This window comes from Hyaena hyaena, unplaced genomic scaffold, assembly GCF_003009895.1.
Source record: "Hyaena hyaena isolate Hyena2069 unplaced genomic scaffold, ASM300989v1 scaffold_525, whole genome shotgun sequence".
Classification (NCBI taxonomy): Eukaryota; Metazoa; Chordata; class Mammalia; order Carnivora; family Hyaenidae; genus Hyaena; species Hyaena hyaena.
The window spans coordinates 1167643-1191465 of record NW_024081157.1 but is presented as its reverse complement, the minus strand read 5'-3'; the positions used below and the strand labels follow the sequence as shown (position 1 = coordinate 1191465).

Sequence of the window (23823 nt, the reverse complement as noted above, 5' to 3'; positions counted from 1 at the left end):
GAAAGCAGCAATAGCTTACTTTGCTATTTCAGATTCTACTTATTGATTTAGTAGCGTAACATTATAGAAATGTTGCCTGCTCCCTGAAGGGCTGATTCTGGTAGAGTGAAGCCATGACAGCCTGATGAGCCAGAGTGTGTCGGAGGTCCTGGGGTGCAGGTGATGGTCCAGAAACCTCTCCTCGGGTAGACACCTGGCTTTTGGCTTATTTTAAGTGATTCTTCAGGTTTCTATTTACCGAGTCTTTTTTTCTCCTGCCCCCATTTGATATAGATTGGATGTGGCTTGTAGTAACTGATAGTTTAAGGTGGAAAGAGATGCACAAATATATAGATCTGAGATGCCAAGTGAGGATGAGATGTGTGACGTTAGGGGAAGGGAGGAGAGAGCTCCTTTATCAGCTATGCCTTTCAATCATCTGAAAGCATGTTCGCGGCCCGCAGAATGGCAGCCCAGACACCGTCGAGTACGTTGATTTTCAAACCAGTGTTAACTGCAGCCTTCCCCTCTGTGTCCCTGGCGCCTCTCCCCCACACCAGTACGAGCAGGAAATCACTAAGCTGAAGGAGCGGCTGCGCATGTCCAGCCGGCGGCTGGAGGAGTACGAGCGCCGCTTGCTGGTGCAGGAGCAGCAGATGCAGAAGCTGCTGCTGGAGTACAAGGCGCGGCTGGAGGACAGCGAGGAGCGCCTGCGCCGGCAGCAGGAGGAGAAGGACAGCCAGATGAAGAGCATCATCAGCAGGTGAGGCGGTCGCCGTCGGGGTTGGGGGCCGCTTAGGGGCACAGGCGGACAGGAAGCCCACCAAAAGGATCCTGGAGCAGCGGCAGCAAGAGCCACTCGCACTCTCCCTACCCTCCATGGTGCTTGGGGCGAATGTGATGAATGACTGTGTCTCTTCAAGTTTTCTAACCGCGAGGCCTTAGTACACTTCCTTTGAAGACAGTAGTAGTCTGTTTTTCTTTCATCATAACAACTAGGAAAAAATGGAAACGTAGTGACTCAATTGAAGGGACGTAGGATTCCGATTTGAGCCCAAGAGTGACTTAGTTTTTCACGAGTCCAGAGATGTGGGAAGGGAGTGTCTCTGGATATCTTTGGGGCCAGAGAACTAAGGAAGAGTGCCAAAGATGTGCAGGGACACGGAGGGAGGGGTCGGCTCTCTCAAACACGTGGCACCTACCGCTGGCCAGGCACTCTTCTTCTTCTTTTTTTTTAAACATTTTTAATATTTTTAATGTTTATTTTGGAGAGAGAAATAGAGAGAGACCACAAGCAGGGGAGAGATGGAGAGAGAAAGGAAGATGCAGAATCCAAAGCAGGCTCCAGGCTCTGAGCTGTCAGCACAGAGCCCAACGCGGGGCCCAAATTCCTAAACCGTGAGATCATGACCTGAACTGAAGTCAGACCTTAACTGACTGAGCCACCCAAGTGTCCCATTTTTTTTTATAAAACTTTTTAATGTTTATCTTGAGAGAGAGAGAGAGAGACAGAGCACAAACGGGGAAGGGGCAGAGAGAGAGGGCAACACAGAATCCAAAGTTGGCTCCAGGCTCTGAGCTGTCAGGCACTTAACCAACTGAGCCACCCAGGCGCCCCCAGGCACTCTTCTTAAGCACTTTACAAATAATAATTGGTTTAATCAGTTAATAAAAATGTATTGAATGCCAACCCCTGAGGCAGGTATTATTCTTATTTTACAAACAAAGAAACAGGCATGGAGCAATTTCATGGAGTTGAGCGGCAGTGGGCTAAGATGTGAGTGGCTCCGAGAGAGAAAGTTGGCCTCCTGAGCATCGCTCACTCTGAGAAACTGCAGAGCAGGGAAAGAAGGGACAGCTGTCACAAGGGAACCTGAGACGAAGAGAGGGTTGTTAGGTTTTTGTTGGTTGGTTTGATACTTTGCAACGAAATAATCTGTGCTGAAGGAATGATCTGGCAGAGGAGAGGGAAGAAATGATGATAGTGTTCTAGGGGAGATGAAAATTTACAGATCTGGTCACAGGGCGAGAAGTCAGCCTTGGATGTCTTCTTCCAAGGGCAGGAGAGAAGAAAGCAAGCATGATTACAGACCTCTCACTGGGAAGGAGGGAAAACCTGGACTCTGCGGAGTGTGGGTTTCTTGCGCCCTACATTAGCTGGCCTCTCTAACGCCCATGTCTCCCTGCTGCACATTCTAGGCTCATGGCCGTGGAAGAGGAACTGAAGAAGGACCACGCTGAGATGCAAGCCGTTATTGATGCAAAGCAAAAAATAATTGATGCACAGGTAAGCAGGCCTTGAATCTAGTACAAAGCACTTGTTTGTAGTAACTGTTAAATTTCCCTACTTCCGACCTTGTGGAAATGCCAAGGCACTTACTGGAAAATGGGTTATTGGAAAGGTCTCCGGATTACCTTCTGAAGATTAAAAGAGTTTGTGTATTACTTTTCCTTTCTTTTACTGGTGACAAGTGTGTTGACCCGGCAAAGTATTAGCGTGCTTAGTACAGTTGCTTGACAGATCTCAATCTAGTGCATGATGGGCTCTACTCCTTTCCTTGTGGAAAGGAGGGCATTCTCCGAGGGGGTAACTGTGAAAAGCACACTGCATGTGTCTGGCTTGTGACCTCCACTGACCATTGCTTGGCTGTGATGTTCACGGTCTTGTTAGTCACGTCCACTGTGCCACCGACCTCTGGCCCCACGTACTAGTGGAACTGTAGGGGAAAGGCAGGGGCGTGGAAGGCACCTTTCCTTGCTGCTCTTTCAGTCCAGGGTTTGGCAGTGATGCTTGGAATTTGCTTGGCTGCCCTTCTTTGTTGGCTGTGCTTAGAGAGCCTCTTGGTCCTGATGAAATCAGAACACTGTAGCGTGCTCCTGTGACAGTAATGGCGTGACGACTGCCAAGAGCAGCTCCCAGGGGCACACGAGTGATCAGGGCAAACTCCGGGAGGCAGGACACATTGCGGATTTCATTTCATTCTATCAATGCGAAATATGGTTGTGTTTCTTGGAGTCAAACAGACAACAAAAGACAGGTGCAGTTCTGATCTTGATGGTCTAGCCACGGAGGGTGTCCCCTCCCTGAAGACAGCCGGCCCTCACAGGCTTGCATTTTTCACCCTTAACGACCTCATCCTGTCCCTAAGCAATGAAATAAAAGTGGGAGCAAGGACTTCAGTTCTATTCTCTTCTCTGCAGAGCAGCCAGGGGGCATCTCTGTGAGAGCCCCGGGGATTCTGAGGCCTGCACTTAAGGCCCCCTGTCTAGCTTCCTGACAGGATTAATGTGGCGTGGGGTTTATTTTTCGAAGGAGCTGGGGGTGAGCCTGAAAGCAGAGGCCTCCAGTCACGCTCCCCAGACACACCCGGCCTGTGGGCCTTGCCACTCTTTTTTTTTTTTTTTTAATGTTTTATTTATTTTTGAGAGAGAGATAGAGACAGTGTGAACAGGGGAGGGTCAGAGAGAGAGGGAGATCCAGAATCTGAAGCATGGGCCTTGCCACTCTTGCCAGCGGAGTTCCTGGAATATTTTGGACTCCAGTTCCTGGATATTTGGACCTCATAAAAATCAGAAGAAAGGTCTGCTATAATTATCTGGCTTGGTTCTGGTTTTTTTTTTTTTTTTAAACCTTTCTAGGTGTCCCTAAAGTGGGTATGGGAAGGGTCCTGGAGACCAGGCCACTTTGCCATACATAGTATACAGATTTCGTCCCAGAGCCTTCAGAGAAACAGCCTGGATACAGAAGGCAATTTAGTCCAGCGAACTACTGTTAATAAGTTTTCAGTTTGGGATTTTCAGCATGACAAAATGATCTAGGAAGAGTTCTATTAATAACCACACCAGGAGAAAGTTTCGTTCTGATGAGATAAAACAGATCATTTTCATAATTCCAGCTGGTCTAGAACTGTGTCATACTTAAGCAGAGGAAGCTTGGGTGTGTCATGGTCACGGCTCCGTGCACAAAGATTCCTACCCACTCCTGTCCCCTGTATTGAGGACAAGATGACTGGGTGTAAAGCAGGAGTCCTAGGCATGGACAGTGAAAACAAAGAAGAGAATAGGGTCTATCAGGCCTCAAAAGCTCTGGAAAGTAAGGACCTTCTCTAAGTTAACCAGGAGGGTTCAGGAACGTGGGAAGTGTGATCCTTAGGGTATCAGTCACTGCCGACTTGTGGACTGCCTAACCCAGATATTTGGGCTTCATACCTCAAGGCAGTGGTTTTTCAAATGCTTTGATTCCATGGACTATTTTGGTCGAACCGGAGGGACCTTCCGTAGATCAGTTCCCAGCTGCTCCTACTGACCCCCACTGACAAGGACCATTTTCAGTCCAGGGACTAAGTCACCCTGAGGGTGGCTAAATATAGCTAATTACCTTTCAAACATAGGCATTGCTGTATAATAAGCTTTCTACCAGGGGCCCACCAGCGATCCCTGAAGAATACTTGGAGAATCCACTAGACCACATTTTGAAAACCAGTGTACCACGTATAGCACAAGTCATAAACACTAAAGCTAATTAAAAAAAAAAAAGCATAACCGCCAATTCCAGCTGTTGTCTTACTGACACAATCTTATTGTAGCAAAAGACATTGAACCTCTTTTGGCATCCTTTGTGATGAGTGACTTCTTCTATCGGATCCTTTCCTTACATCTTCAGTGTTTGATGGGGCAGAGCAGCCCTCTGGCATCATTTATCGAGCACACACATGTTTGGGGAGAAAGCTTCCCAGTGAGGTAGCCCACACTCTTATGTCCCTGGCATCTTCTTTCCTGCCACTGGTGGTGGAAAATATTTCTGAAATGCATACGGTTGCTTTCCTTCTATTAGAGCTGAGCCCAGCATTTTCTGAAGCGCTACAGGCCTGGGGGCCAGTGAACCGGTTTTCCCCTGTGTCCACAGTCCTGCGCCCCTACAGGCAAGGCTCGTCCCTGAGTTCAGTCTCCTAGAGTTTATGCTGTGAGGCCCAGCCTGGCCCAGGCCCTTCCTAGCTGGCACCGCACGAGTATGTGCATCCCACTGGGGAGGACAGAGTCACCTCTGGGCCCCATAGCACGGCCGTGGGGATCCTGGTGATGGAACTAAGGGGACTGTTTCCTAAACATCACACTGGGGACTGTGCCACCTTCACCCCTACCCCAGGATCTCTCCATGTGGCTTAGATGGACAACAGAGAAGGGCTCCCCACTCTGAGAAGCGAGCAGCTGCCTCGTTACTGTTGCAAAGTGATATCTCCGCTGTGTTAAATTACAGGTCATAAATGGAGATGAGATTATTCAAACAGGCAAGTAAACCCGGTCCCCGGTCCGTGCTCTAGCCGAGCAGCCCCGGCCCTGGCCCGGCACACCCGCTTCCTACGCATTCCAGCTCCTGCACTCCCCGCACTGGAGATCCTTCCCAGCAGGCTCGGACTAGACTGCTCTGCCTTGCGAGCCAGGCGGAATCGAAACGTCAGAGCATCTTTGCCAACTGAACTTGACTTTCAAAAGTCCCTACTTGATTATTTTCCTTTTCCTTTTTGTTTTATTTTAAGAAGTTGGCAGTGGGGGGGAATACAAAAGGGAGTTTGTCCACTTGGAAACTTTTAGCTGTTCAGCAGGGCGTTGCTTGGCTTCAGCTGTTACTCTTGTAGGGAATAAATAATTGCAGTCCTTCTTAACCTTCTTTTTGACCCTTTAAGATCAAATAACTTTTTATAAATTAAAAGAAAATACATATTTTGGGGTAAACCTGAAGAATCCTACATTCCTTTGTAGTAGGGGTCTTATAATTTATCCTAATACTAAAATTTCTTTTTTAATCATTTCAAGATATTATTGACCAGTTATTCTGTTCAGAGATGATTCTTAACCATCGGAGGGAAACATCGTATTTGACCCCGACTTTTTATTTCCTGATAACCACTGGCCAGTCCTTACCTACTGCCTCTTTTTTTTTTAAGTAGACTCCATGCTGGGCATGGAGCCCAACACAGGGCTTGAACTCATAACCCTGAGTTCAGGACCTAAGCTGAGATCAAGACAGACACTCAACCAACTGAGCCACCCAGGTGCCCCCACTGATTTTTTAAAGATCTGTACTTGTTATCTCAGAAAATCCATTGATTATGGGGTTTTTTAATTACTATTTTTTAAGCCCCACAGATCTTTCTTTCTTTGAGTTTTGCCTACCCTGAAAATGAGTTGCCCTCCCAAAATAAAAAGAATCTTATACCAGGTGAATGCTGACCTAATAATGCTGATTTTGTGTGTCTTACCACCTGAGATCTCCATCAGGGGAAAGGAGGACATTTTTTTTAATGATAATAACAAGGTTTTTAATTTTGCATGTTTTTTAAACCACTTAGCCCTGCCGCCCCACCCCTAAAGCAGATTAAAGGGGGGCGTTACTTGATGCCTTTGTCCCTTATGCCTTTGCCACAGCTCCCACAGGACGCCCCCACCTCCCACCCCCGGCCCTGGTGGCTGCTGCCTGAGCGCAGGGAGAGGCGTCCACTCTCAGCCCTCCCATCCTCCCTGCACCGAGCCAAGCCGTGACCGTGACCATGACCAGCCTTACCATGCTGCCCCAGGGTAGATTCTAACACTCCCAGGATAGGAAAGCTCCTTTTGGCTTCGGGGGTGGTTTCTCGCATGTTTTTTCTTTTTAATTTCATGGACATAGGTGAAGACCACCCTTCTCAGCTTTCAGCCCTTTTCTGGAAAATGACAATTTCATGTTGGAAATGTTCTGGAATGATTTCCCTGCTTGCTGAAACTAAGATGAGGGTTTCTCTCCTAATCTTTGTGAGACTGATAATATGTTGATGGGGTGATTTTTTTTTTTCCTTAAATATAAATGAGCCTACTTTCCCTTAGATTGCCATATTTTGAGGGCGTTCTGGCCCTTTTTCCCCTCTTGGCTTTTTTTTTTTTTTTTTATGTGTACTTATTCAACAACTTTGGTTACAAAATATTGGTTCTAAGGCATTTTTTAAAGCAATCTCCTTATTGGGAAGCTTTCCTGGAGTAACTCTGAGCTGGAATGAGTCTAGGAGCTTGTGTTCTCTGTTTGTTTTCATGTGTTATGTTTCTGGCATCCCCCTTTGGCCACGTCTCCCTTCCCATATCCAAGACCCCTCGGTCTGAGCTTCTGGCTGCTTTTTCCCCTCTTGCTATTGCATCCTCACTTTGTTGGTGACTATAAACTGCCACCATGTATCATTTTAATTTTGAGGACAATGTGAATTCTTTCCAAATGTGACTGGCATGCCCTCTCGGGGGTGAGCTCCACAGAGCACACGCACTTCTCCTCCGTGAAATGAAACCTCTGGTGCTTCTTTCTTTGCCACCTAATTTCCTTGTCTTAATTTTGACCCAGAGCACTGAATACCGTAAGGCAGCTTGACACCCCTGTTGCACCATCTGTAGTAACACCTGGTGTCTTTTTCACATCGTCGTGATGTCCCAAGGGATTATTAATAACCAGTCGTGCTGTGCTGAAAGGAAAAAAAGAGAGAGAGTGAAAATAAACACAGACCCATTGGGCTCAGGGAAGTTGAACCTGAGTAGTGTGCAGAAAGAGGCAGAGACGTTCCATTTGTCCGGGAAGCATCATGCATACTGCTGTTTGATAGAAAGCACTAGAACAGTCGTTCAGTGGGATGTCACGCTGTGGTGTCCTGCGTGTGGCCTGAATAAAACCCCGATTGGTGTGTTGCAGGAAAAACGGATCGTGTCCCTGGATTCAGCCAACACCAGACTGATGAGCGCGCTGACGCAGGTGAAGGAGCGATACAGCATGCAGGTCCGCAATGGCATCTCCCCCACCAACCCCACCAAGCTTTCCATCACGGAGAATGGTGAATTCAAAAACAGCAGCTGCTGACGGCCTTTGTGGGAGGAGACAGAAGGAACTCTCCCCGCCCTCCTGCCCCCAGCCCTTCCCCCAACCCCCAGAAGGTTTACAGAATGTCGCCACTTTATAACAGCAGAGTGGCGAGAAACTCTTGAATGAAGAAGGAACCTTGTCTTTCAGGGCATAAGGCTGAGACTTCCAAGGTCGATGCCCCCCCCCCCCCCCCCCCCCCCCCCCCCCCCCCCCGCCTCTGTGTACATAGGGAACTTAGTTCTGGGCCATGTACAGAAAATACCACTGTAATATACCAAAAGGAAGTTAATAATGTAGATTACCTTTTTAATTATTACTATTTTTATTATTGTTTTCCTCTCGTTGAAAGCACTGCATTTGTTAGAGGAGGAAAAGTAGGGACGATGTGTGAGTGAGAAATGAGCCCAGTAGGTAGAGACCAAGTGTCTATCTGATAGACCTAGGATGTGGTCAGAATGAATTTTTCAGGGATTCACCTGCCAGTCCCCAAACCCCACTCTGGCCCCTTGTCCCGTAGGAGAACATGCAACTACCAGGAACCACACAACCGTTTGTCCCACTGGCCAACCCAAGACCGGGCCCAAGTGGACAGCTGTCTGGGAAGACAGATCAGAGCTGTTGCATCAAAACTGGACTTGAAGAGTGATTTCTGTTGAACTCCTGTTGATGTTTATTTCCTTCTGTCGAGAGCAGATGGGAATTTTCCGTTTTAGATAGGGGGCTTTTTTTAACCCCAGTTGTAATAAAGGGTGTTCTTTTTTCCTCTTTAGAGTTTACAGAACTATAAATATTCGTGTCTCTGCATACCATCTTCATCTTCACACACCCACTGCCCTTTCCTCCCCATGGGGGGGAGCCATCATCACCAACAGGGTTTACTCTCCCCCAGAGAGGATGTTCAGATATGCTGTCCCTAAGCCATCCAAAAGAAACACCCTTTCTTCCACACAGAAAAGGGCTAGTCGTACCATAGCAGGAATCTCTCTTTCCTATTAAGAAAACCACAACAACTTTTCTCTTTGTAACTTAACACTTTTTGTTTGGGATAAAGATTTTATCCATTGTACTAGTGAATATCTGGGCAGGGTAAGTTTATCTCAGTCCTTAGCTTTTATATTGCTTCTTCTAATTCCCTCACCGAAATTTGGGAAGGAAATCCAGACCCAAAGCATGGCTGTCTCACACAAGTCATGGTGACTCTTATACAGTAAGAAAACGAAAAGCGCAAGGACCGCACGCCCCAGTTGTTATCCCCGTGCTCTTCGTAGATGTGGCAATAATGACTCTGTCGCACCGATTTGTCACCTTCGTCTTCATTGTAGGACAGAAACCGTCGTGGAAGCTCATTTACTTCCCTTTTTTCCCAGAGGTGTGAAATGTCATCTTGAATGCAAACTTGATTATCAGAAGTATGGAATGTGACGTGTTAAAACAGACATTATATACACAAATATATATACACATATACTCACACATATGTACATATAACTGCACAAATAGGAAAAGTTCATGCCTTCTCTGCCGTCAGATATAATGTAAAAGGGTTTTTGAATCTCTTTAAGCAAGATCTAAGCAGTTCTTTATACTGAGAAAGCAACAGCATTTCCCAAATAAGTTAATGGTGTTTATTTTAAATTATAAACTGTAAGGAAATTTTAAAAGAAAAAAAAAGGAAAAGGAGGGAGGAAGATTAAAACAAAACGAAACAAAAAAAAAGACGCGAGGGAGCGATATGCATGGAGTGAGTGTTCCTACCTAACAGAATATTATAAGGAAACGAGAACATCTATCGTGTCCTCTTGGGTGATGCCCAGACTTGACATGTGTGAACAGCCTCCCCTTCACGGCGCCCCAGGCTCGCCTTGGGACCTCTTGAGCACGGCCCCTTCCCAGGAGGGTCTTTGTGTCGGAGCTCGCATCTCAGCAGCCTCACCGTGGCCCCAACCCACAGCCTTTTAAAACATTTCCTTCCATAATCATCCCATTTCTGCTGGTCAGAGATGGAAAACAGGCTACTCATGTGCTTATCTGATCTGTGGTCTTCATGCCCTCGAGTTTTGGCACTTGGTTATTTTCTTGACCCCTGGTAGTTATTTTACATAGTCTTACCTCTTCCCTCTAAGCCTAGGGCGCACTGTGGTCAAAATCACTTATTTTCATAGGAAAAAAAATCTTAGTAATTCTGAAGCTGTACCTTTGTTGGCAAGAGGGATGTAAACATAGGTGTCCTTGTTCCTGGTTCTTCTCCACGCCAGCTGCGTTCCATCCTTCCTTTAGGAGAGCCTTCGATCGTGCTGCAGAAAGCCTGGTGAAAGAATTGTCATTTCCAGTGGCCTTAAGTATATAACTTGGGTGATGTCTTGCATTGAGGTTTAGAAGCTCTCAAGTGGTGGTTACAGCTTACAGAGGGCCGATGAGCCCACCCGTACTACAGGGTTGGGGAAGACACAGAAAAATCAAATGTGCTTTTGATGATGTGTGTTTCTTGTTGGCATTGTGGGAGCTCCTCAGAGGGCTTGCCTGCTTCGGAAGATTAAATACCCAAAATGTTTGGAAAAATTATGCAGCCCTCTGTTACCAGGTTATCATGAATGAAGAGAAAAAGAGTAAAAAAAGAAAGTCGGAAGTAAGCCAGCAGTTCAGATCTGTTACCAGATGTTAAATTTTAGATTATCCTTTGAGCCTATTCCTATCAAGATATTTTTTCTGAGTATTTCCCCTGAGAAGCTGCAACCTGTGGCACTTATCCTGAAAGATCTTCCACGTATGAAAGACTGCAGGAGACAGCTGGTCATTTTTACAGAGGCAGTGCTTAATTTGCTTTTCTTTAGCCCAAATAACTACCTCCCTCTGTTCTGCTGGGAGGAGAGAGTGGTCGGTCAAGGGCAAGTGGATTAAGACAGCGGTGTCTTTCGCTCCGCCTTCCACCCCCACGTCACCACGTGGCACGGTGCAGCCTGGACCATGGTTGAGTGGAATTTGGAGTTGAGGTGATGAGCTTGCAAAGCAAGCTGACAGCCGGACTTGGCCATTAACAAGGACAATGCGGGTAGGATTTAGGAATTAAGGAAAGAGCTGTCCTACTCCCTTTTTATATCACTGGGGCAACAGGCTTCCTGGACCGAAGCAGCAGACTTACATTTCCTTCCATCAAGTCATCATATTCCCCGAGTCTCTGCAATATAAACCCTGACCCAGGAGATGACGTCTAGGTAACTGCAGCAAACACTGGAACGCTCGCTGTGTTCCAGGCGCTGTCACCACAGTACTGTTGGAGTGTAGGGTGGCCTGTTGGTGAGGAAGGTGTGGTAAAATGAGCTTACCAGGCTGCTGTAGCCTTTGTTGTTCTCAGTACTGAGTTGGGCAGAAGTGGCTTTCTCTGGTCAGCTTCCACCTTTCCCTGGATGTGTTCCTTTCTCTGACTGCTGCGTGACCTTGAGAATTAGCTGGACTTTAGAAGTAAAGCTTTCCAGATCTTAGTCGGCCTTGGCCTTTGTTTATGTATCTGTGGTTCTTTCAGCCCCTGGCTCTCACTCTGTCCTCAGAGGTACCCTGGGTTGGGAGTTCTTTGAAAGTCCCAGAGCAAGACAGTGGCCATCAAATGAGTTTGCACTAGTATTTGCTTTGCTTTCCACCTAGGTTAAGTTCTAGTTAATGTCCAGTTTGGAGTTCCTGAGAGAGCTGGTCATGGGACTGAACTTGGGGAAGGAACCCTCTTTAGGATTGCCTGAGTCCCATGTGAACTTGAGCCCAGGCTGGACACCAGACCAGCCTTGTCACTGGGCCTGGCCTAGCAGCTCCCACACCCATGCCACAGCTTCAGTGTGTTGTCAGCTGCACCCGTGGGGGCCACCTCCTCCTTCAGAGTGTGGAGCCAAAGGGACTTTCTTCTCCATTCCCCTTCCCCTTCCCAAGTCCAGTGTGAGATCCCCAACTTGTCCCAGCAGCAAAGAGTTGCCTTCCCACCTGAGGGCCAAGATTTGGGATACTTTGTTTCTATCAATGTGTCAATTGAAAGACCCTCTTTTACTAGTCTTTTAAAAGCAAGATGTGTTGGGGTGTTGAATTTTTAAATAGAATCTCCTTCCATATTTGAGTGTTGCTAGTTTTAGAAGCATTCTCTTGTTGTCATGACCCAATTATGAACGCTCTGGAGTCTAGCAAGGACAAAAGTGATGAAATTTGCATGAGATAGAATAAATATCTTATGAAGAGTGAAAGAGCATGAGGAAGACACATGATACAAAAGGAGACTAATGCATGGCAGCCTTTCGGTAGCCCAAAGGTGCAAGGATACAGAACTGACGCCCTTTGCCTGATCTTAAAATACATAGATAAATGGAGAGGCAGTTTCTGTAGACAACACACATGCAGCCCGCCCCCACCCCCCCCCACAAAACACACAATTCCTAGGGCTTCCATTTTCTGAATGTTAATCGCTTACAGACCAATAATTCTCAGAATTTCTTGAGCTTTTTAGATTTTCTGCTCTCATTTGCTAGATGTTATAACTGTGGTTCGTTCCTCTTTAAAGTGCACCGTATGTGTTATGTGTAACTTGAAATTGATCTGGTTTGATGTGGTCTCAAGAATCCTAGATATCACCATTCCTACCATGGAGAGGGATGGAAAGAAAGTTGAATGGCACTGATCTGAGAGTAGGACCCAGAGAGAAGTAGCTTTGGTTTGTAATCAGTTAATCTTCAGGTATTTGAGTAACCAACCCAGCAAGACTTGGCAAATATGGTGAGTCACCCCAGGAAGGCAAGGTGGTAGTTTTGCCCGTATCTCAGCATGCATCTTAAATTTCTGATTCGTTTCCTATTTTTCCTTCAAATGCTCTCATATTTCACTAGGAAATGTTTTAGCTTGGGACCTAAAACCAGACTTATCTGTTGTTTCCACAGAAGCTGTGTTTTAGGGGCCTCCATCATCTGTGGGAGGGAGTACAAAGGTTTATGTATAAATATCTTATTTAGGTCATTTCTAAACTCCCAAGGGAAAAATCTGAATTCTCAGTTCACCAAGAGGTTAAATGCTAATTGACTCCATGACCACCATCCTGCAGAAAAATTTTCTGAGATAAATAGTGGAGGTTAAATTTTGACTGGTGCTTAGATGTTTCATAGTCACATTAAAATTAAGCAGACAGCACAGCACACTAACCGGAATCACACCTGTGAGGAGTTTTACCTTCTAAATTTGATTTTGTTCTTCATCTCCAGGGCCTTAATAAGAATGTGTTAATGCACATGACTATTTTACAATGATAGCTCTAAATAATTTATTTTTTATTTCAAGAAAGAGAAATACACCTTAGAAAAACAAAACCCAAGATTTTATTTTACTTTTAAAGCCATATTTTTGTGCTGGTAGCACTATTATTCCATACGTGAGATCCATACCTGCATTTCATTACCTGGGTTTGTTCTAAAGAAGATTTATTTTTGTTCTGTGAATAATTTTTGATGGTTCTTGTACATGTACAGATATAGATACGTTTGAGGTCTTTTATTGCTATTCCTACAAAGAATACAAATAAACTTTAACTTTAAACATTTCAGACTAAAGTTGCTACTATATCTGACATATTACCACCTTAGTGCCAGCATGTTTCTGGATGCTGAACACCTGGCAAAAAACCAGAAAGAACACGCGTGCAGGAACATTCTTCTGAAGTTCTGTCTGTACTTTGGGAACAGTGTGGTGGAGAACTTCCCACTGGATGGAGGAGGGCAAATACACCATTAATGTGCCCTGAGAGAGCCCCTCAATCTGAACAACTTGAGGCCTCTGAACTAGCTCATGGCTGGTAAAGAAAGTGCCCTCCACTTCATTTGGAAGTGTGGCCTCCCTGAGCTTCTCAGCCACTACTGCCCTCTCTCTTCCCCAGGGAGATTAATGTGGTTTTTTTCAGGATGTGTTGTTTCGTTGGGGTTTTTTGTTCTTGTTTGCTAATTATCCTCAAGGTTACTGTTCGCAAATGCCTCCATCTTCTTCTGCTTACCCATTTCCTTCTGTAAAGCCCAGGGAGGCCAGTGTTTTCCTCATAGGTGGTATTCTTTCGCGCTAGGAGGAGCTCTGTAGTTACCTCTTCGTGTATCTGGAATTACTTCTAAACGCCGGGAACAAATGTATATTCCGATCTACTAGCAGTATAGACTAAAAGTCACCCAGAATCCAGAGAAGATGGTGTGAGGAGGCTCCAGAGCAGCCGACATGGGCTATTTTTTGTTTACCTCGAAGCCAACCCATTTCAATCTGAATTGCTCGTGACCTAATGTAAGCTTTAAGACTTCTCGGATCTGAAACATCAAAAAGAGAGGAACTGCCATCACTATCTTGCGACCTCCTGGCCTAAGCTGCCCGCCTCTGTGCCCTTTACCACCAGCTGCACCCTTTCTTTTTCTTACCTACGCCCCCCACCCTCCACCAGCTGCCTGTCTTTGTGAAGGATCGCACCTACCCCCAACAGGAGAGTACAGAAACCAACTGTTCTAGGGCACCAGGACCACCGCCTCCAGCACCACTGCCCCCTGCCCAGGGGGTGGGGGGCGGAAAGTCTGATGGCAAAGGGGGCTGAGACAAATGACTTAACAGTGCTGCTCAATCCTGTTTATCAGAATCGCTACTGAACTTTGAAATCAGAAAAGGTGCCTCCTGAGCTGCACCACCAACCAGGTAACTACATCTCTACGGATCGGGGTGGGGCTCTCTTCTCCAGTTCCCCAGGGGACAACTTCAGTTGCGGTTAACAACCACTAGTCCATACTGAGCTCCGAGCACTGGGTGCATCTGTTACAATGTCTCTCTCTCCCTGTCCCTGGAATGGGGACAAGTTGGTTGCAGGTGTGTTTCCCTGCCTTCTGTTTGCAATTTAAAATGCAGCTAAAATTAATAACATATACTCTGCCTTCCCCCGCATACACATGGTCCCCACCATTTCCATCCTTTAAGTCTGTGAGGTAGAAATCGTCTCCATTAATAGGGAACAGATACATTCCAACAAAGGGGACCAGAAGATGGAATTCCCCGTTTTGACTCCAATTTTCCCATGATTGGCTTTATTTTCAAAGGAAGATGGTTTCCGGTTTGGTTCCCTCCCACACCCATAAAAAAAAGAGTCCTTGACTTTGGGAAACAGAATGCTCAGCACTGCAGTCTTACTGAGCTTCTACTAAAATAATGATCCGATGTCCAACTGCATCATTTGCACCTGTTCTTTTAATAGCAAAATGCACCGAGAGCTCTCTAGTTCCTCCCCAGAGGCCCCCGGCAGGCCGGTGCGCACGCATGCACGTATACATGCACACAAGTGTGCGCACACATACACACTGTTCTTTTTGAAATGAGTTTGTGAGGTTTTAGAATGAGTTGCTAGGTGCTATTTCTGTGGCCTGGGAGTAAATTGCAGTAAGCTACCAGGTAAATGCCAGTCTCTTTCCTCGTAACATTAGGACTGATTAGGTGACCTGGCAGGAACTCTCTGACTCTTGACATCTTAACGGTCATTCCCTGATATAACTGAAAAACGTGCCTCAGGCTTTTGTTGCAATATTTAGGAACACTTCTTCCTTTTCAGAATGTCCCATCTTATAATACTTCAAAGAACAGGACTGGGCGGGGAGGGGAGCCTGTAACAAATGTATATTCAAATGAACAATAATAATGTTGGTGATAATAGCTAATGTTTGTGTTTATTGAACACTTACTATGTGCCAATTTGCTAAGCACTTTACATGGAAAATTTTACTTAATAATAATACCAACCATATGAATTAGGTTTTGTTGCCCTAATTCATGAGAAAACTGATATTCAGAAAGATCAAGTTACTTGTCCCAGGTCACACGACTAATAAGTAGAAGGCCAGGACCCCAGTACGGGTCCTGCTGATTATGCTGTATTGATTTAAAAAAAAAAAAAAAAAAAAAAAAAATGTTGCAGAGAGAAGAAAAAGATCTGGAAAAGCCTCAGCACAGGCACCAAGCTGTCCCCATGAGCCAGCGTGCCAGCAACGGGAGCAGCTGAGCTCACTTTCCCAAGCTTTTTCTCCAAGTATATTGGTTTTGACAGTATCACCTTGCACTGTCCAGGCATCTGACTGATCAAACTCAGAAGTGGTCTGAGGTCTCACCTCACTCAAAAATTGGTCTTTCATATCTTCTGGGTCCAGGAGAGCCGGGATGGTAAAATCTCCTTTCAGGATTCCAAAGACCTGCCCTGAAAAACAAGGTGCTGCCTGGTTTGGAGAAAATTTAGCCTGCTGCCGTTCGAAACTTTTAAGTTCCCAACAGTCAGGATCGCCCATTGGAAACCACAGATGCTACGTGGCGTTTTAGGGTTTCGGGAAGGGAGAGGAGGCACACTGCTGGCCCACAGGACACTCAGCAGCAATCAGGGCCGGCGGCCAGTGGCTGGAAGGACAGAGGCTCCGCTCCCACCCCCCGGCCGCTCGCAGGCCCTCCTCTCCAGACCCCTCTGTCTCTTCTGTACTTTCCTCCTTCCTGACAGCTGTGTTGGCAGCTGCTCGGCACCACGCCGGACACCCTCACCGGGCCCGCGCTGCCCCCAGAAAGCTCTCCCTAAGTAGGTTCTCTGAGCCTATACACAAGCTCAGCCGTGGGCCTCGAGCCACCGTCCTGTCGCGGGGCCCACACACAGCCTCACGACAGGACCGCTTCCCGTCTGCGTGGCATCCTACAGTTGAGGACGGGCCTCCGCACGCCGACCGGGGCGCCTGCGCCAACCCCACGACACGGGCAGGGCGGTCTTCACCACGCCTCCCCCGCGAGGAGAAAGGAGCTCTGACGGAGGGCGTTTGCTCCCCGAGCTCTGCCGCCAGGCAGGGTGCTCGCCCCAGGCTCCCCGTCCTGATTCCTCTTAGGCCCGCGCCCTTCCCAACGCCGGAGGCCGTGTCACAAAAGGCCTTGGTGCCCGTGCTGAGGAGGGGCCGTCCGGACCAGAGGCAGTTACCTGACGCTGCTGCCGGAGTGTTTTCAGACTCCAGGTGTTCAGGTGAGCTCGCAGGTCGGGCCTGAGGGGCAGTGGCCGTGTCTCTCGCAGCACCGCCACTTCCTCCAGTGGTCACAGCTGGGGGTGGGGGGAAGGAGTCGATGCAAACACGGCCAGGAGCAAGGTGGTCTGAGGTTGGCGACTGCCCGTGCCGGAAGGGGACAACCTCGGACCACTCTGCACACAGCCGCCGTGGAGACCAACCAGCGGGGGGAGCTCGGCCGGCCAGACCTGGACCTGCCCCCGCAGGCTCACGCCCCCAGCCCAAGTTGTCACCATCTCTCTGAGAGCGGCCCTGCCAGCAGCAAACGTTTCCTCTCATACCCCAAGGGCCCGGTGCCCTCATGGTGTCTGCCGGCTTCACGCGGCCCCGCCGTTGGCAGTCAGGGACCCCCAACATCTCCATCAAGAGGCAGCACTCCAAACGCCAGGCATTCCGAAACCACGCTCCGCCTCCCCTCAGCAGCCTCCTCTCCGCTGTGAGGCTGCCCGCCTCCCTCCCGTCTCCCGAGTCCCAGAGACCCCCCGGCTCCCTGACTCCCTCTCATGCTCAGTCAGCAAAGCCCTGTCAGTGCCTTGCAGAGGTCTCCCCCGCCCCCCCTCGCAAATACGGAACTACCATATTGTTGTCGTATATTATTGTAAAATATTTAAACAAAACTAGCGCCTCCCCTGACCCAGGGGCAACCACAGTTAACAGTTTGCTATAGAATGTTCTTCACACCCTTGGATTTTTTCATTTGAATGCATAGATCTACCTTATTCTCTTTAAACGCTGCACAGCATCTCAGTGAATGTACCAGAACTTATCTAGGCCACCTGCTTTCAATGGACATTAGACGGCCTCCGATTTCTCCCTGTGATCCTCCTGCAATAAGAGCCTGGGTGCGGAGGACGCGCGTGTATGTGTGCACCTCGCACTACTCTCTCTCACTTCCCCAAAACAGGGGTTCTGTCTGAGAGGGTATGTCCACCTCAGAACACACACGCCACCCGCAAGGGCCGCTGCAGCCCACTTCCCCATCCGGTGTCTGGGATCGCTGATTTTCCCACATTCTCATCACCACCATCACCCCTTCCGATCTTTGCCCAATGGGTAGGGGGAAAAAATCGTTTTAAAAATGCATCTTGATTTTAGTTTGTATTTCTATGACTCGGTGAGCAAAGCCGAGCACCTTTTAAAGACGTGTTTGCATTTATATTCTCCAACTGGTGTCACCGGCAAGCAGCGTAAAACCAGTTCCCTTGCGCCCCTCCCCACGCCCCTGGCCCTCCCCACGTCCTGCCCTGGCCGCCTCCTCCCCGATGCCCTCTTCTCCCCGCCACACACCCCCCAAAGCACTGCATGTTCCACGTTCCTCTGGCGAGACGAGTAACTTCGTAAAATCCAGAAACACAGAACGGGAGAAACACGCAGTCTCATCGCCTGACTGTAACCGCTGCTGACATTTTCACACGTTTCCATCCAGTGTTTTTTCCTAAGCACAGGTGGTGGCTTCCTTTCCGTGTGCTGGCGAGTGTGCTACGTGTACAATGCTGAGCCAAGCTTTGTTCCTTTAACGCCCCGACACAAGCACTGTCCCCTGTCATTACAGCCACCTTGCCCCTATCAACCGCAGCTCTGAGCATTTTGCACACTTGCTGAAAACCTCCGATGCCTCCACCTGCTGCAAGGTCACGTCCTTCAGAACTTGTCCCTCTTCCTCGTCCCTCGTCACTCCCTCCCCAAATACATGACCTACACTGTGGTCACATCAGACCGCTTTCATCCCCAAACCACATGTTTTCACATCTACTTGTCTTTGCTGTGCTGTTCCCTCTGCCAGGAAGAATGTTCTAGCATTTGCTGCCTGAAATCCTCCATGGACTTTTTGTCCAATTACCGCCACCTTTCCAGCAGAATGAATGGGTCACTGTCCCGCCAAGGTGCTCAGTTTCCACTTCTGGTTCCGCACTTCCCAAACCGTGGTCTCTATTAGTCCCTGTTATATTAAGCTCTTTTAAAACCAGGAAACAAGTCCTGCTCTTCTGGTATCCACAGCCTTGTTCAAAACCAGTCCTCCGGAAGGGACTGTTGAATTCAGTCATCTACCAATGTGTAAATCACTATTCAAGGCCTGGGAAAGATACAAAGAGGCATAAGACGGCCCCTGCCCTGTGAGATTCCACAATCTCAATAATTCATAATCTGATCATTCATAATCATCTATAATTAGTAAACCGAGACTGAAGCCAGCCCTGTCTGTTGAGTAAGGACAGAGGCAGGAGATGACATGAATCCCTAAACACGTCACTAGTGAATTGAGACTAGACCGGTAGTAACTGCCATTTATTGTCTGCTAGATGCCAGGTGCTGAAAGACAGCTCACGACACGGGTATTTTTCTTGACTTTAAAGATGAGAAAAAATGAAGTTCTGAGAAGTCACGAAACTTGCTTAAGGCCGCACTTTAAGTTCCAACCCTTGGCTATCAGACATCTACAGCCCAGATGGCCCGAGTCTCCCCTGGACGCCCCATCCTTAATTACTACCCAGTGAGGCTGACCTGGGAACGCAGGGCGGACGGAATGCAGCCCGGGAGGGAGACTGGCCGGCACACAACGCCCACCCCCACCTCCTCGTCCGCGGCCCGGCGGGGGACCTAGGGAGCTGTCTCCGCAGAGGAGGGGCGGGGCCTGGCTTGTGGGCGCCCCCAACCCGCAGCGACGCGGGCTCTTCCGCCCCCGGGGAGCTGCCTGGAGGCCGGGAGCCGCCGTCTGGGACCCGCCCGCGGGCAGCGGAGGCGCCGAGGGTGCAGCCGGGCACGGGGCGCGCTGCTGCCTCCCGCGGAGTCGCGGACCTGCCTTCGGTAACGGGGGTCCCCGGGGACGTGTGCCCGGTGTCAGGGCCCGAGGCGGAGGCGGGAGCGGCCCCGGGCTCCGCCTGGAGGACCGACAGGGTCCCGGAGGGCCAGCCGCGCTCGGCGGAGAGGCCCGGGTCGCGGGGCCAAGGTCGCGCGCTCTGCACAGTTACGGGCAGGGCCCCGGCCCCTTCCTCGCGGGGTAGGGAGTCCCCGGGGCCGCAGGCGGGGCGCAGGCCGCGGGGCAGCCGTCCTCAGGGCTCGGGGGAGCCGAGGGGCTCGCAGCAGCCGGGCGCGCGGGCGGCGCACGCGGTGGGCTCGGGGCCGACTCTGCGGGCGCCGCGCCGCCGAAGTCGCGCCCGGAGCTGGTCCCGAGGCTGCAGAGAAGGCTCGCGAGGGGCGCCCCGCGCCCGGGACCCCCACAGGGCCCCGGGCCGTGGGGCAAGGACGCCGACGGCTGGCGTCCAGCGGCCGCGGCGGGACGCGCGCAACAGAGGGGACGCGCCAGCCTGGGCTCCCGGGGTCCCGCAGCGGCCCTGCGGCTCTTCCGCGCCCGGCCCTGCGCTCCCAGTGCCGGCCCGGGGGGGCGGCCAGATCTCCACGGGAAGCAGAAACTGGGAGCGTCCCCAGTCTCTGAACCGAATCTGACCACAGGCCCTGGCGCTGTTACCGTCAGGGTGGCGGCCACGTTCCTTGCAGGCAGAGCTCCTGTAGGATCAGGGTGTCCCCACCATGCCTGTGCCTGTACCCACAACACCAACGTCACCACCCTGGGCTCCTTGAGAGCAGCCCCTGAGTTTTCTTTGTGTCCCCAGAATAAAGCTCTGTGCAACTATGAGCAAGTTCCCTAACTTCTCTGTGTCCTCAGAAAAGGCAAGAACACCTCTGTCAGATACAGGAGTCCGTAACAAAGCCAGAACTGTGAGTTTGCCCGCAATTACCCTCCTTAGCTGCAGAACTCTTGGGAAGCAAAATCAGGTAATAGCTGTGAGGATGTTTCAGGAATTTAAAAATGCTGAAGGAGTGCAACCACTGTGTTCCCAACATGCCGCCACACATAGTCCCAACAACTCATCTGGAATCTTCTCTTCACCCAGGGGAGCCCAGAATCACAATGGATTCGACAGACACCCTCTCCTGTGGTCCCCTCTCCAGATGCTAAACCTCAGAGGCCTCTCTGATGACTTCTCGGGAGCACTGCCAGGCGTCCTCCCCTCCGTCCCCAGGCTGGCCCTCATCACCTGGGGGGGGGGGGCACACAGCCTCTCTTGAGCCTCCCACTCTGAAGCTGCAAGTTAGTGGCCCAGTTCAAAGAAGGAGGTTGATGGTAACTGAGCCCCCATTTCTCCAACCCCACCTGGCCCTGCAGGGGGTGGGGGTGGGCTGGAAAATCCTCTTCCGGGAGGATCCCGTGGGGTCCACCCTGTGTTGCACACGCAGGTGACCTCTCCAGCTCTCAGGCCCCGAGACCCTGGGGCCCAGCCAAGGACAGGTCCAAAGCACCTACACAGAACAAAACACAGCACATACTTTGCCTGCGCATTGTCTCCATGGCCTCTTCTGAGGGATCGTGAAGGGACGTGGAGAGAGCAGAGGCCTCTTCTGAGGGATCGTGAAGGGACGTGGAGAGAACCGGGGACTCGCGGTGCCCAACGGAAGGGTCTGCAAGGAAGGAGGGAGAGTGGTGAGGGCAGGGCTGATGTGGGACAGGGCGCCCCCCGCTCTTCCTCCCCTAAGGCCCGCCGGCGATGGCGCATGCCTGCGCCTGCACGTGCCACCCATGGGTGCAGGCCGGCCGGGCCTTTCATCCTCATGGGAGCTCTGCACGGGAGGGACCATCATTCCTACTTTGTAGAAAAGGATCACAGTTCTCGACAAATCCAAAACACGAAAGGAAACAGCCAAGAACAGGCAAATCGACAGAGACAGAAAGTGCATCAGCGGCTGTCGGGACTGAGGGTGGGGGAGAACGGGGAGTGCTCGACAGTAAGGAGTTCCTTTCGGGGGACAGAAATGTCCTAAAATTAGATAGCGGTGCTGCTGGGACACCCCTGTGACTACTAACAGCCACTGAGTTTAGACACTTCAAAGGGATGATTTTTAAGGTATGTGGACTATACCTCAAAAAAGCTGTTGCAAAAAATAAAGAAGACCAGAAAGGAGGGAGGGAGAGGAGGAAGGAGGAAGGCAGGAAAGAAAGAGAAAAAAAAAGAGAAGAAAAGGACAAGGTAGGGTGCACCTGTCGCTGAGGACATGTATACACAAGATCTAGACTACCCAGGCGGACCTCTGGTTCACATGCACTCAGAGTTCAACAACAGTGACAACAGCTGACATCCGCGGGGGGCTTACTCGGTGCCGGGGCCTCTGCTACATCTGTTCTATACATTCTCATTCAGTCTCCAAAGCCATTTGTTAAATATATTTTCCAGAAGAGGGAAAGGAGGCTCAGAGATGCCAAGCACCTTGTTTCTAGCAAGTGGTAAAGCCTGTGTGATTCCCAAGTGCAGGATTTGAGCCCCTGCATTGCCCAAACCTGCCATGGCTAAGTGCTAAGGCCCAGAGGCTCGATGGGGTCCATTCCATTCTTTCAAGCTCCCTCAGAAAAAAAGGCTGCACCTCTTACCCTCAGAGTCTAGAGGTGCTTCCTTGGGTGTAACCTCAGTGTCCCCTGCTGCCCGAGTAAACCCACGTCCCGTCCCGTTCTATCCTTGGCAAGGCCGGGGTTAGTGGGGACAGACTGTCACGCACCATAGAAGCAGATGAAGGGTCTCGGGGACGAGCAGGCCAATGCGGAGACTCTGGGGGAGTAGTGCGCGTAGGTGCGGAGCCCCGCGCACAGGCCCGTCCCCAACATGGGCACTTGAAGCCAGGTGGGGATACCGGCACCCAGGTCGCTCGACCAGCTCAGAGACTCAGAGGCCGCGTTGAAGTAGAGGCCGATCCAGGCCTCGGTCTCACTCATGACGGACTTCAAGGCCTCCTTGCTGGCCTCGTCGGTCACCATCTGCAGGTCAGCCAGGTCTGTGTGGTGGCCGCGGCAGTACCGCAGGGCCTCGGGCCAGGTCATTTCTTGGTCGAATCGCATGAAGGTTTGTCGCCCAATCTGGACCTCAGCTGGGGACAAAAAAACCAGGCTTGAGGTCCTGGACCTCTGACAACCCAGGCCTCATTGCTCCCCTGGGACAGAGCTCTGGTCCGACTCAGGCCCTTGCCCCAGTCCCTGGGCGTTGGGTTTGAGGAAACCCACGATTTTATAGGCAGACTAAACACCACGTTGGGAGAATGGAGGAGCTATCGTGGCAGCAGCCGGGAGGAAGCAAATGAGGAAAAGCAGGGGTCGGGGCCCTCCTGGTGGCCACAGTCCTTACAAGCTAAGTCTGAGACTGCGTTTCTTCATTGGAGCAGTGCGGGTAATAATGTCACCGAGACTCATGTAAAGGCTTAAATGAAACGATGTATACAACTAGGTTCACACAGTGCATGCAAGTCATTAGCACTTGATTACGTGGCAGTGACACTTTGTGGGGAGGTGAGGACGAAGGTGGGACAGTCCTACTTTGGAGCCTCGTTGTGACTGCCGGCAGCTGTGCCTGTGGCGCTGGCTCTCAGAAGGCCCCAGGGCTGAGGCAGAATAGACAGAGGGTGTGACCGGCCTTCCTGTCAGGAGAGCCTGGGAGCAGACAAGCCTGGGGAGGGACAGGCCTGCGGGCCGGGAGGCAGAAGGTCCCCCAGTGAGCCCGACTCCTGGCGGGGCTCGGACAGCCCAGGATGCCAGCCTCCCACAGCCCGTACCCCCTACCCCGTCCTCGCCAGAAGCTGGCCTGGGCCCCCCACGGCCGCCTGCCCTCCCACCCACCCACCGGGCCCCTGGCCAGGCCCGTCTCATCTGCAGCACACAAGCCCACGTGTCTGATTCCAAACAGCGGGAGCTGGGGAAGGAGGTGGTACCAGTCCCCAGGGGCTGCTTCCAGAGCCCTGATGCAGGAAACACCTCTATTTGCAGAACAGAGAGCCACATCCTCCGATTCAAATAGGGCCTCCCAAACTCTGACACACACTGGTTCACCCAAGCCCGGCAAGATTTGCCTGCTATTTCCCTCATGTCTCCTATCTAAA

At 50.2% G+C, this 23823-nt stretch overlaps 2 protein-coding genes across 10 annotated transcripts in view; one reads left to right on the top strand and one right to left on the bottom strand.

Moving 5' to 3' along the window:
• The window catches only part of RASAL2 (RAS protein activator like 2), a 186772-nt gene extending 177623 nt beyond the window's left edge, over nucleotides 1-9149 (top strand). For 3 of the 8 annotated variants that reach the window (XM_039255387.1, XM_039255386.1, XM_039255394.1), the window contains 5 exons: nucleotides 540-742; nucleotides 2179-2266; nucleotides 5237-5267; nucleotides 7685-7768; nucleotides 8370-9149. In XM_039255387.1, coding sequence (XP_039111318.1) covers nucleotides 540-742; nucleotides 2179-2266; nucleotides 5237-5267; nucleotides 7685-7768; nucleotides 8370-8491 — 528 coding nt within the window. In that variant the 3' untranslated portion in view covers nucleotides 8492-9149. Of the gene's footprint in view, nucleotides 1-539; nucleotides 743-2178; nucleotides 2267-5236; nucleotides 5268-7684 lie in introns of all 8 variants that reach the window. The other 5 variants (XM_039255393.1, XM_039255392.1, XM_039255389.1 and 2 more) reach the window with 4 other exon arrangements.
• A 4179-nt stretch (nucleotides 9150-13328) lies between these two features.
• Nucleotides 13329-21298, bottom strand: CLEC20A (C-type lectin domain containing 20A). Of its 2 annotated transcripts, none has more exons than XR_005532318.1 (4): nucleotides 19411-19591; nucleotides 16827-16943; nucleotides 15988-16073; nucleotides 13329-14157 (listed from the first exon to the last, which is right to left on the bottom strand). XR_005532318.1 is itself a non-coding variant. In XM_039255395.1 (4 exons), exons 1-4 carry the CDS (start codon nucleotides 21254-21256, stop codon nucleotides 14077-14079), a joined length of 306 nt encoding a protein of 101 aa, XP_039111326.1. In that variant the 5' UTR covers nucleotides 21257-21298; the 3' UTR covers nucleotides 13329-14076. The 2 variants fall into 2 exon arrangements, 1 of the variants encoding a protein (XP_039111326.1); XM_039255395.1 differs by lacking the exon at nucleotides 19411-19591 and adding an exon at nucleotides 21235-21298.
• Nucleotides 21299-23823: the final 2525 nt, after the last annotated feature.

Coding starts and splice junctions, on each gene's coding strand:
- CLEC20A (XM_039255395.1), bottom strand. CDS start 21,256: ATGGAGACAATGCGCAGGCAAA. Junction 16,944..21,234: donor GGAGACAATGCGCAGGCAAA/GTATGTGCTGTG, acceptor CCCCACCCCCAG/CTGTGACCACTGGAGGAAGT. Junction 14,158..15,987: donor AAGACCAATTTTTGAGTGAG/GTGAGACCTCAG, acceptor TTGATGTTTCAG/ATCCGAGAAGTCTTAAAGCT.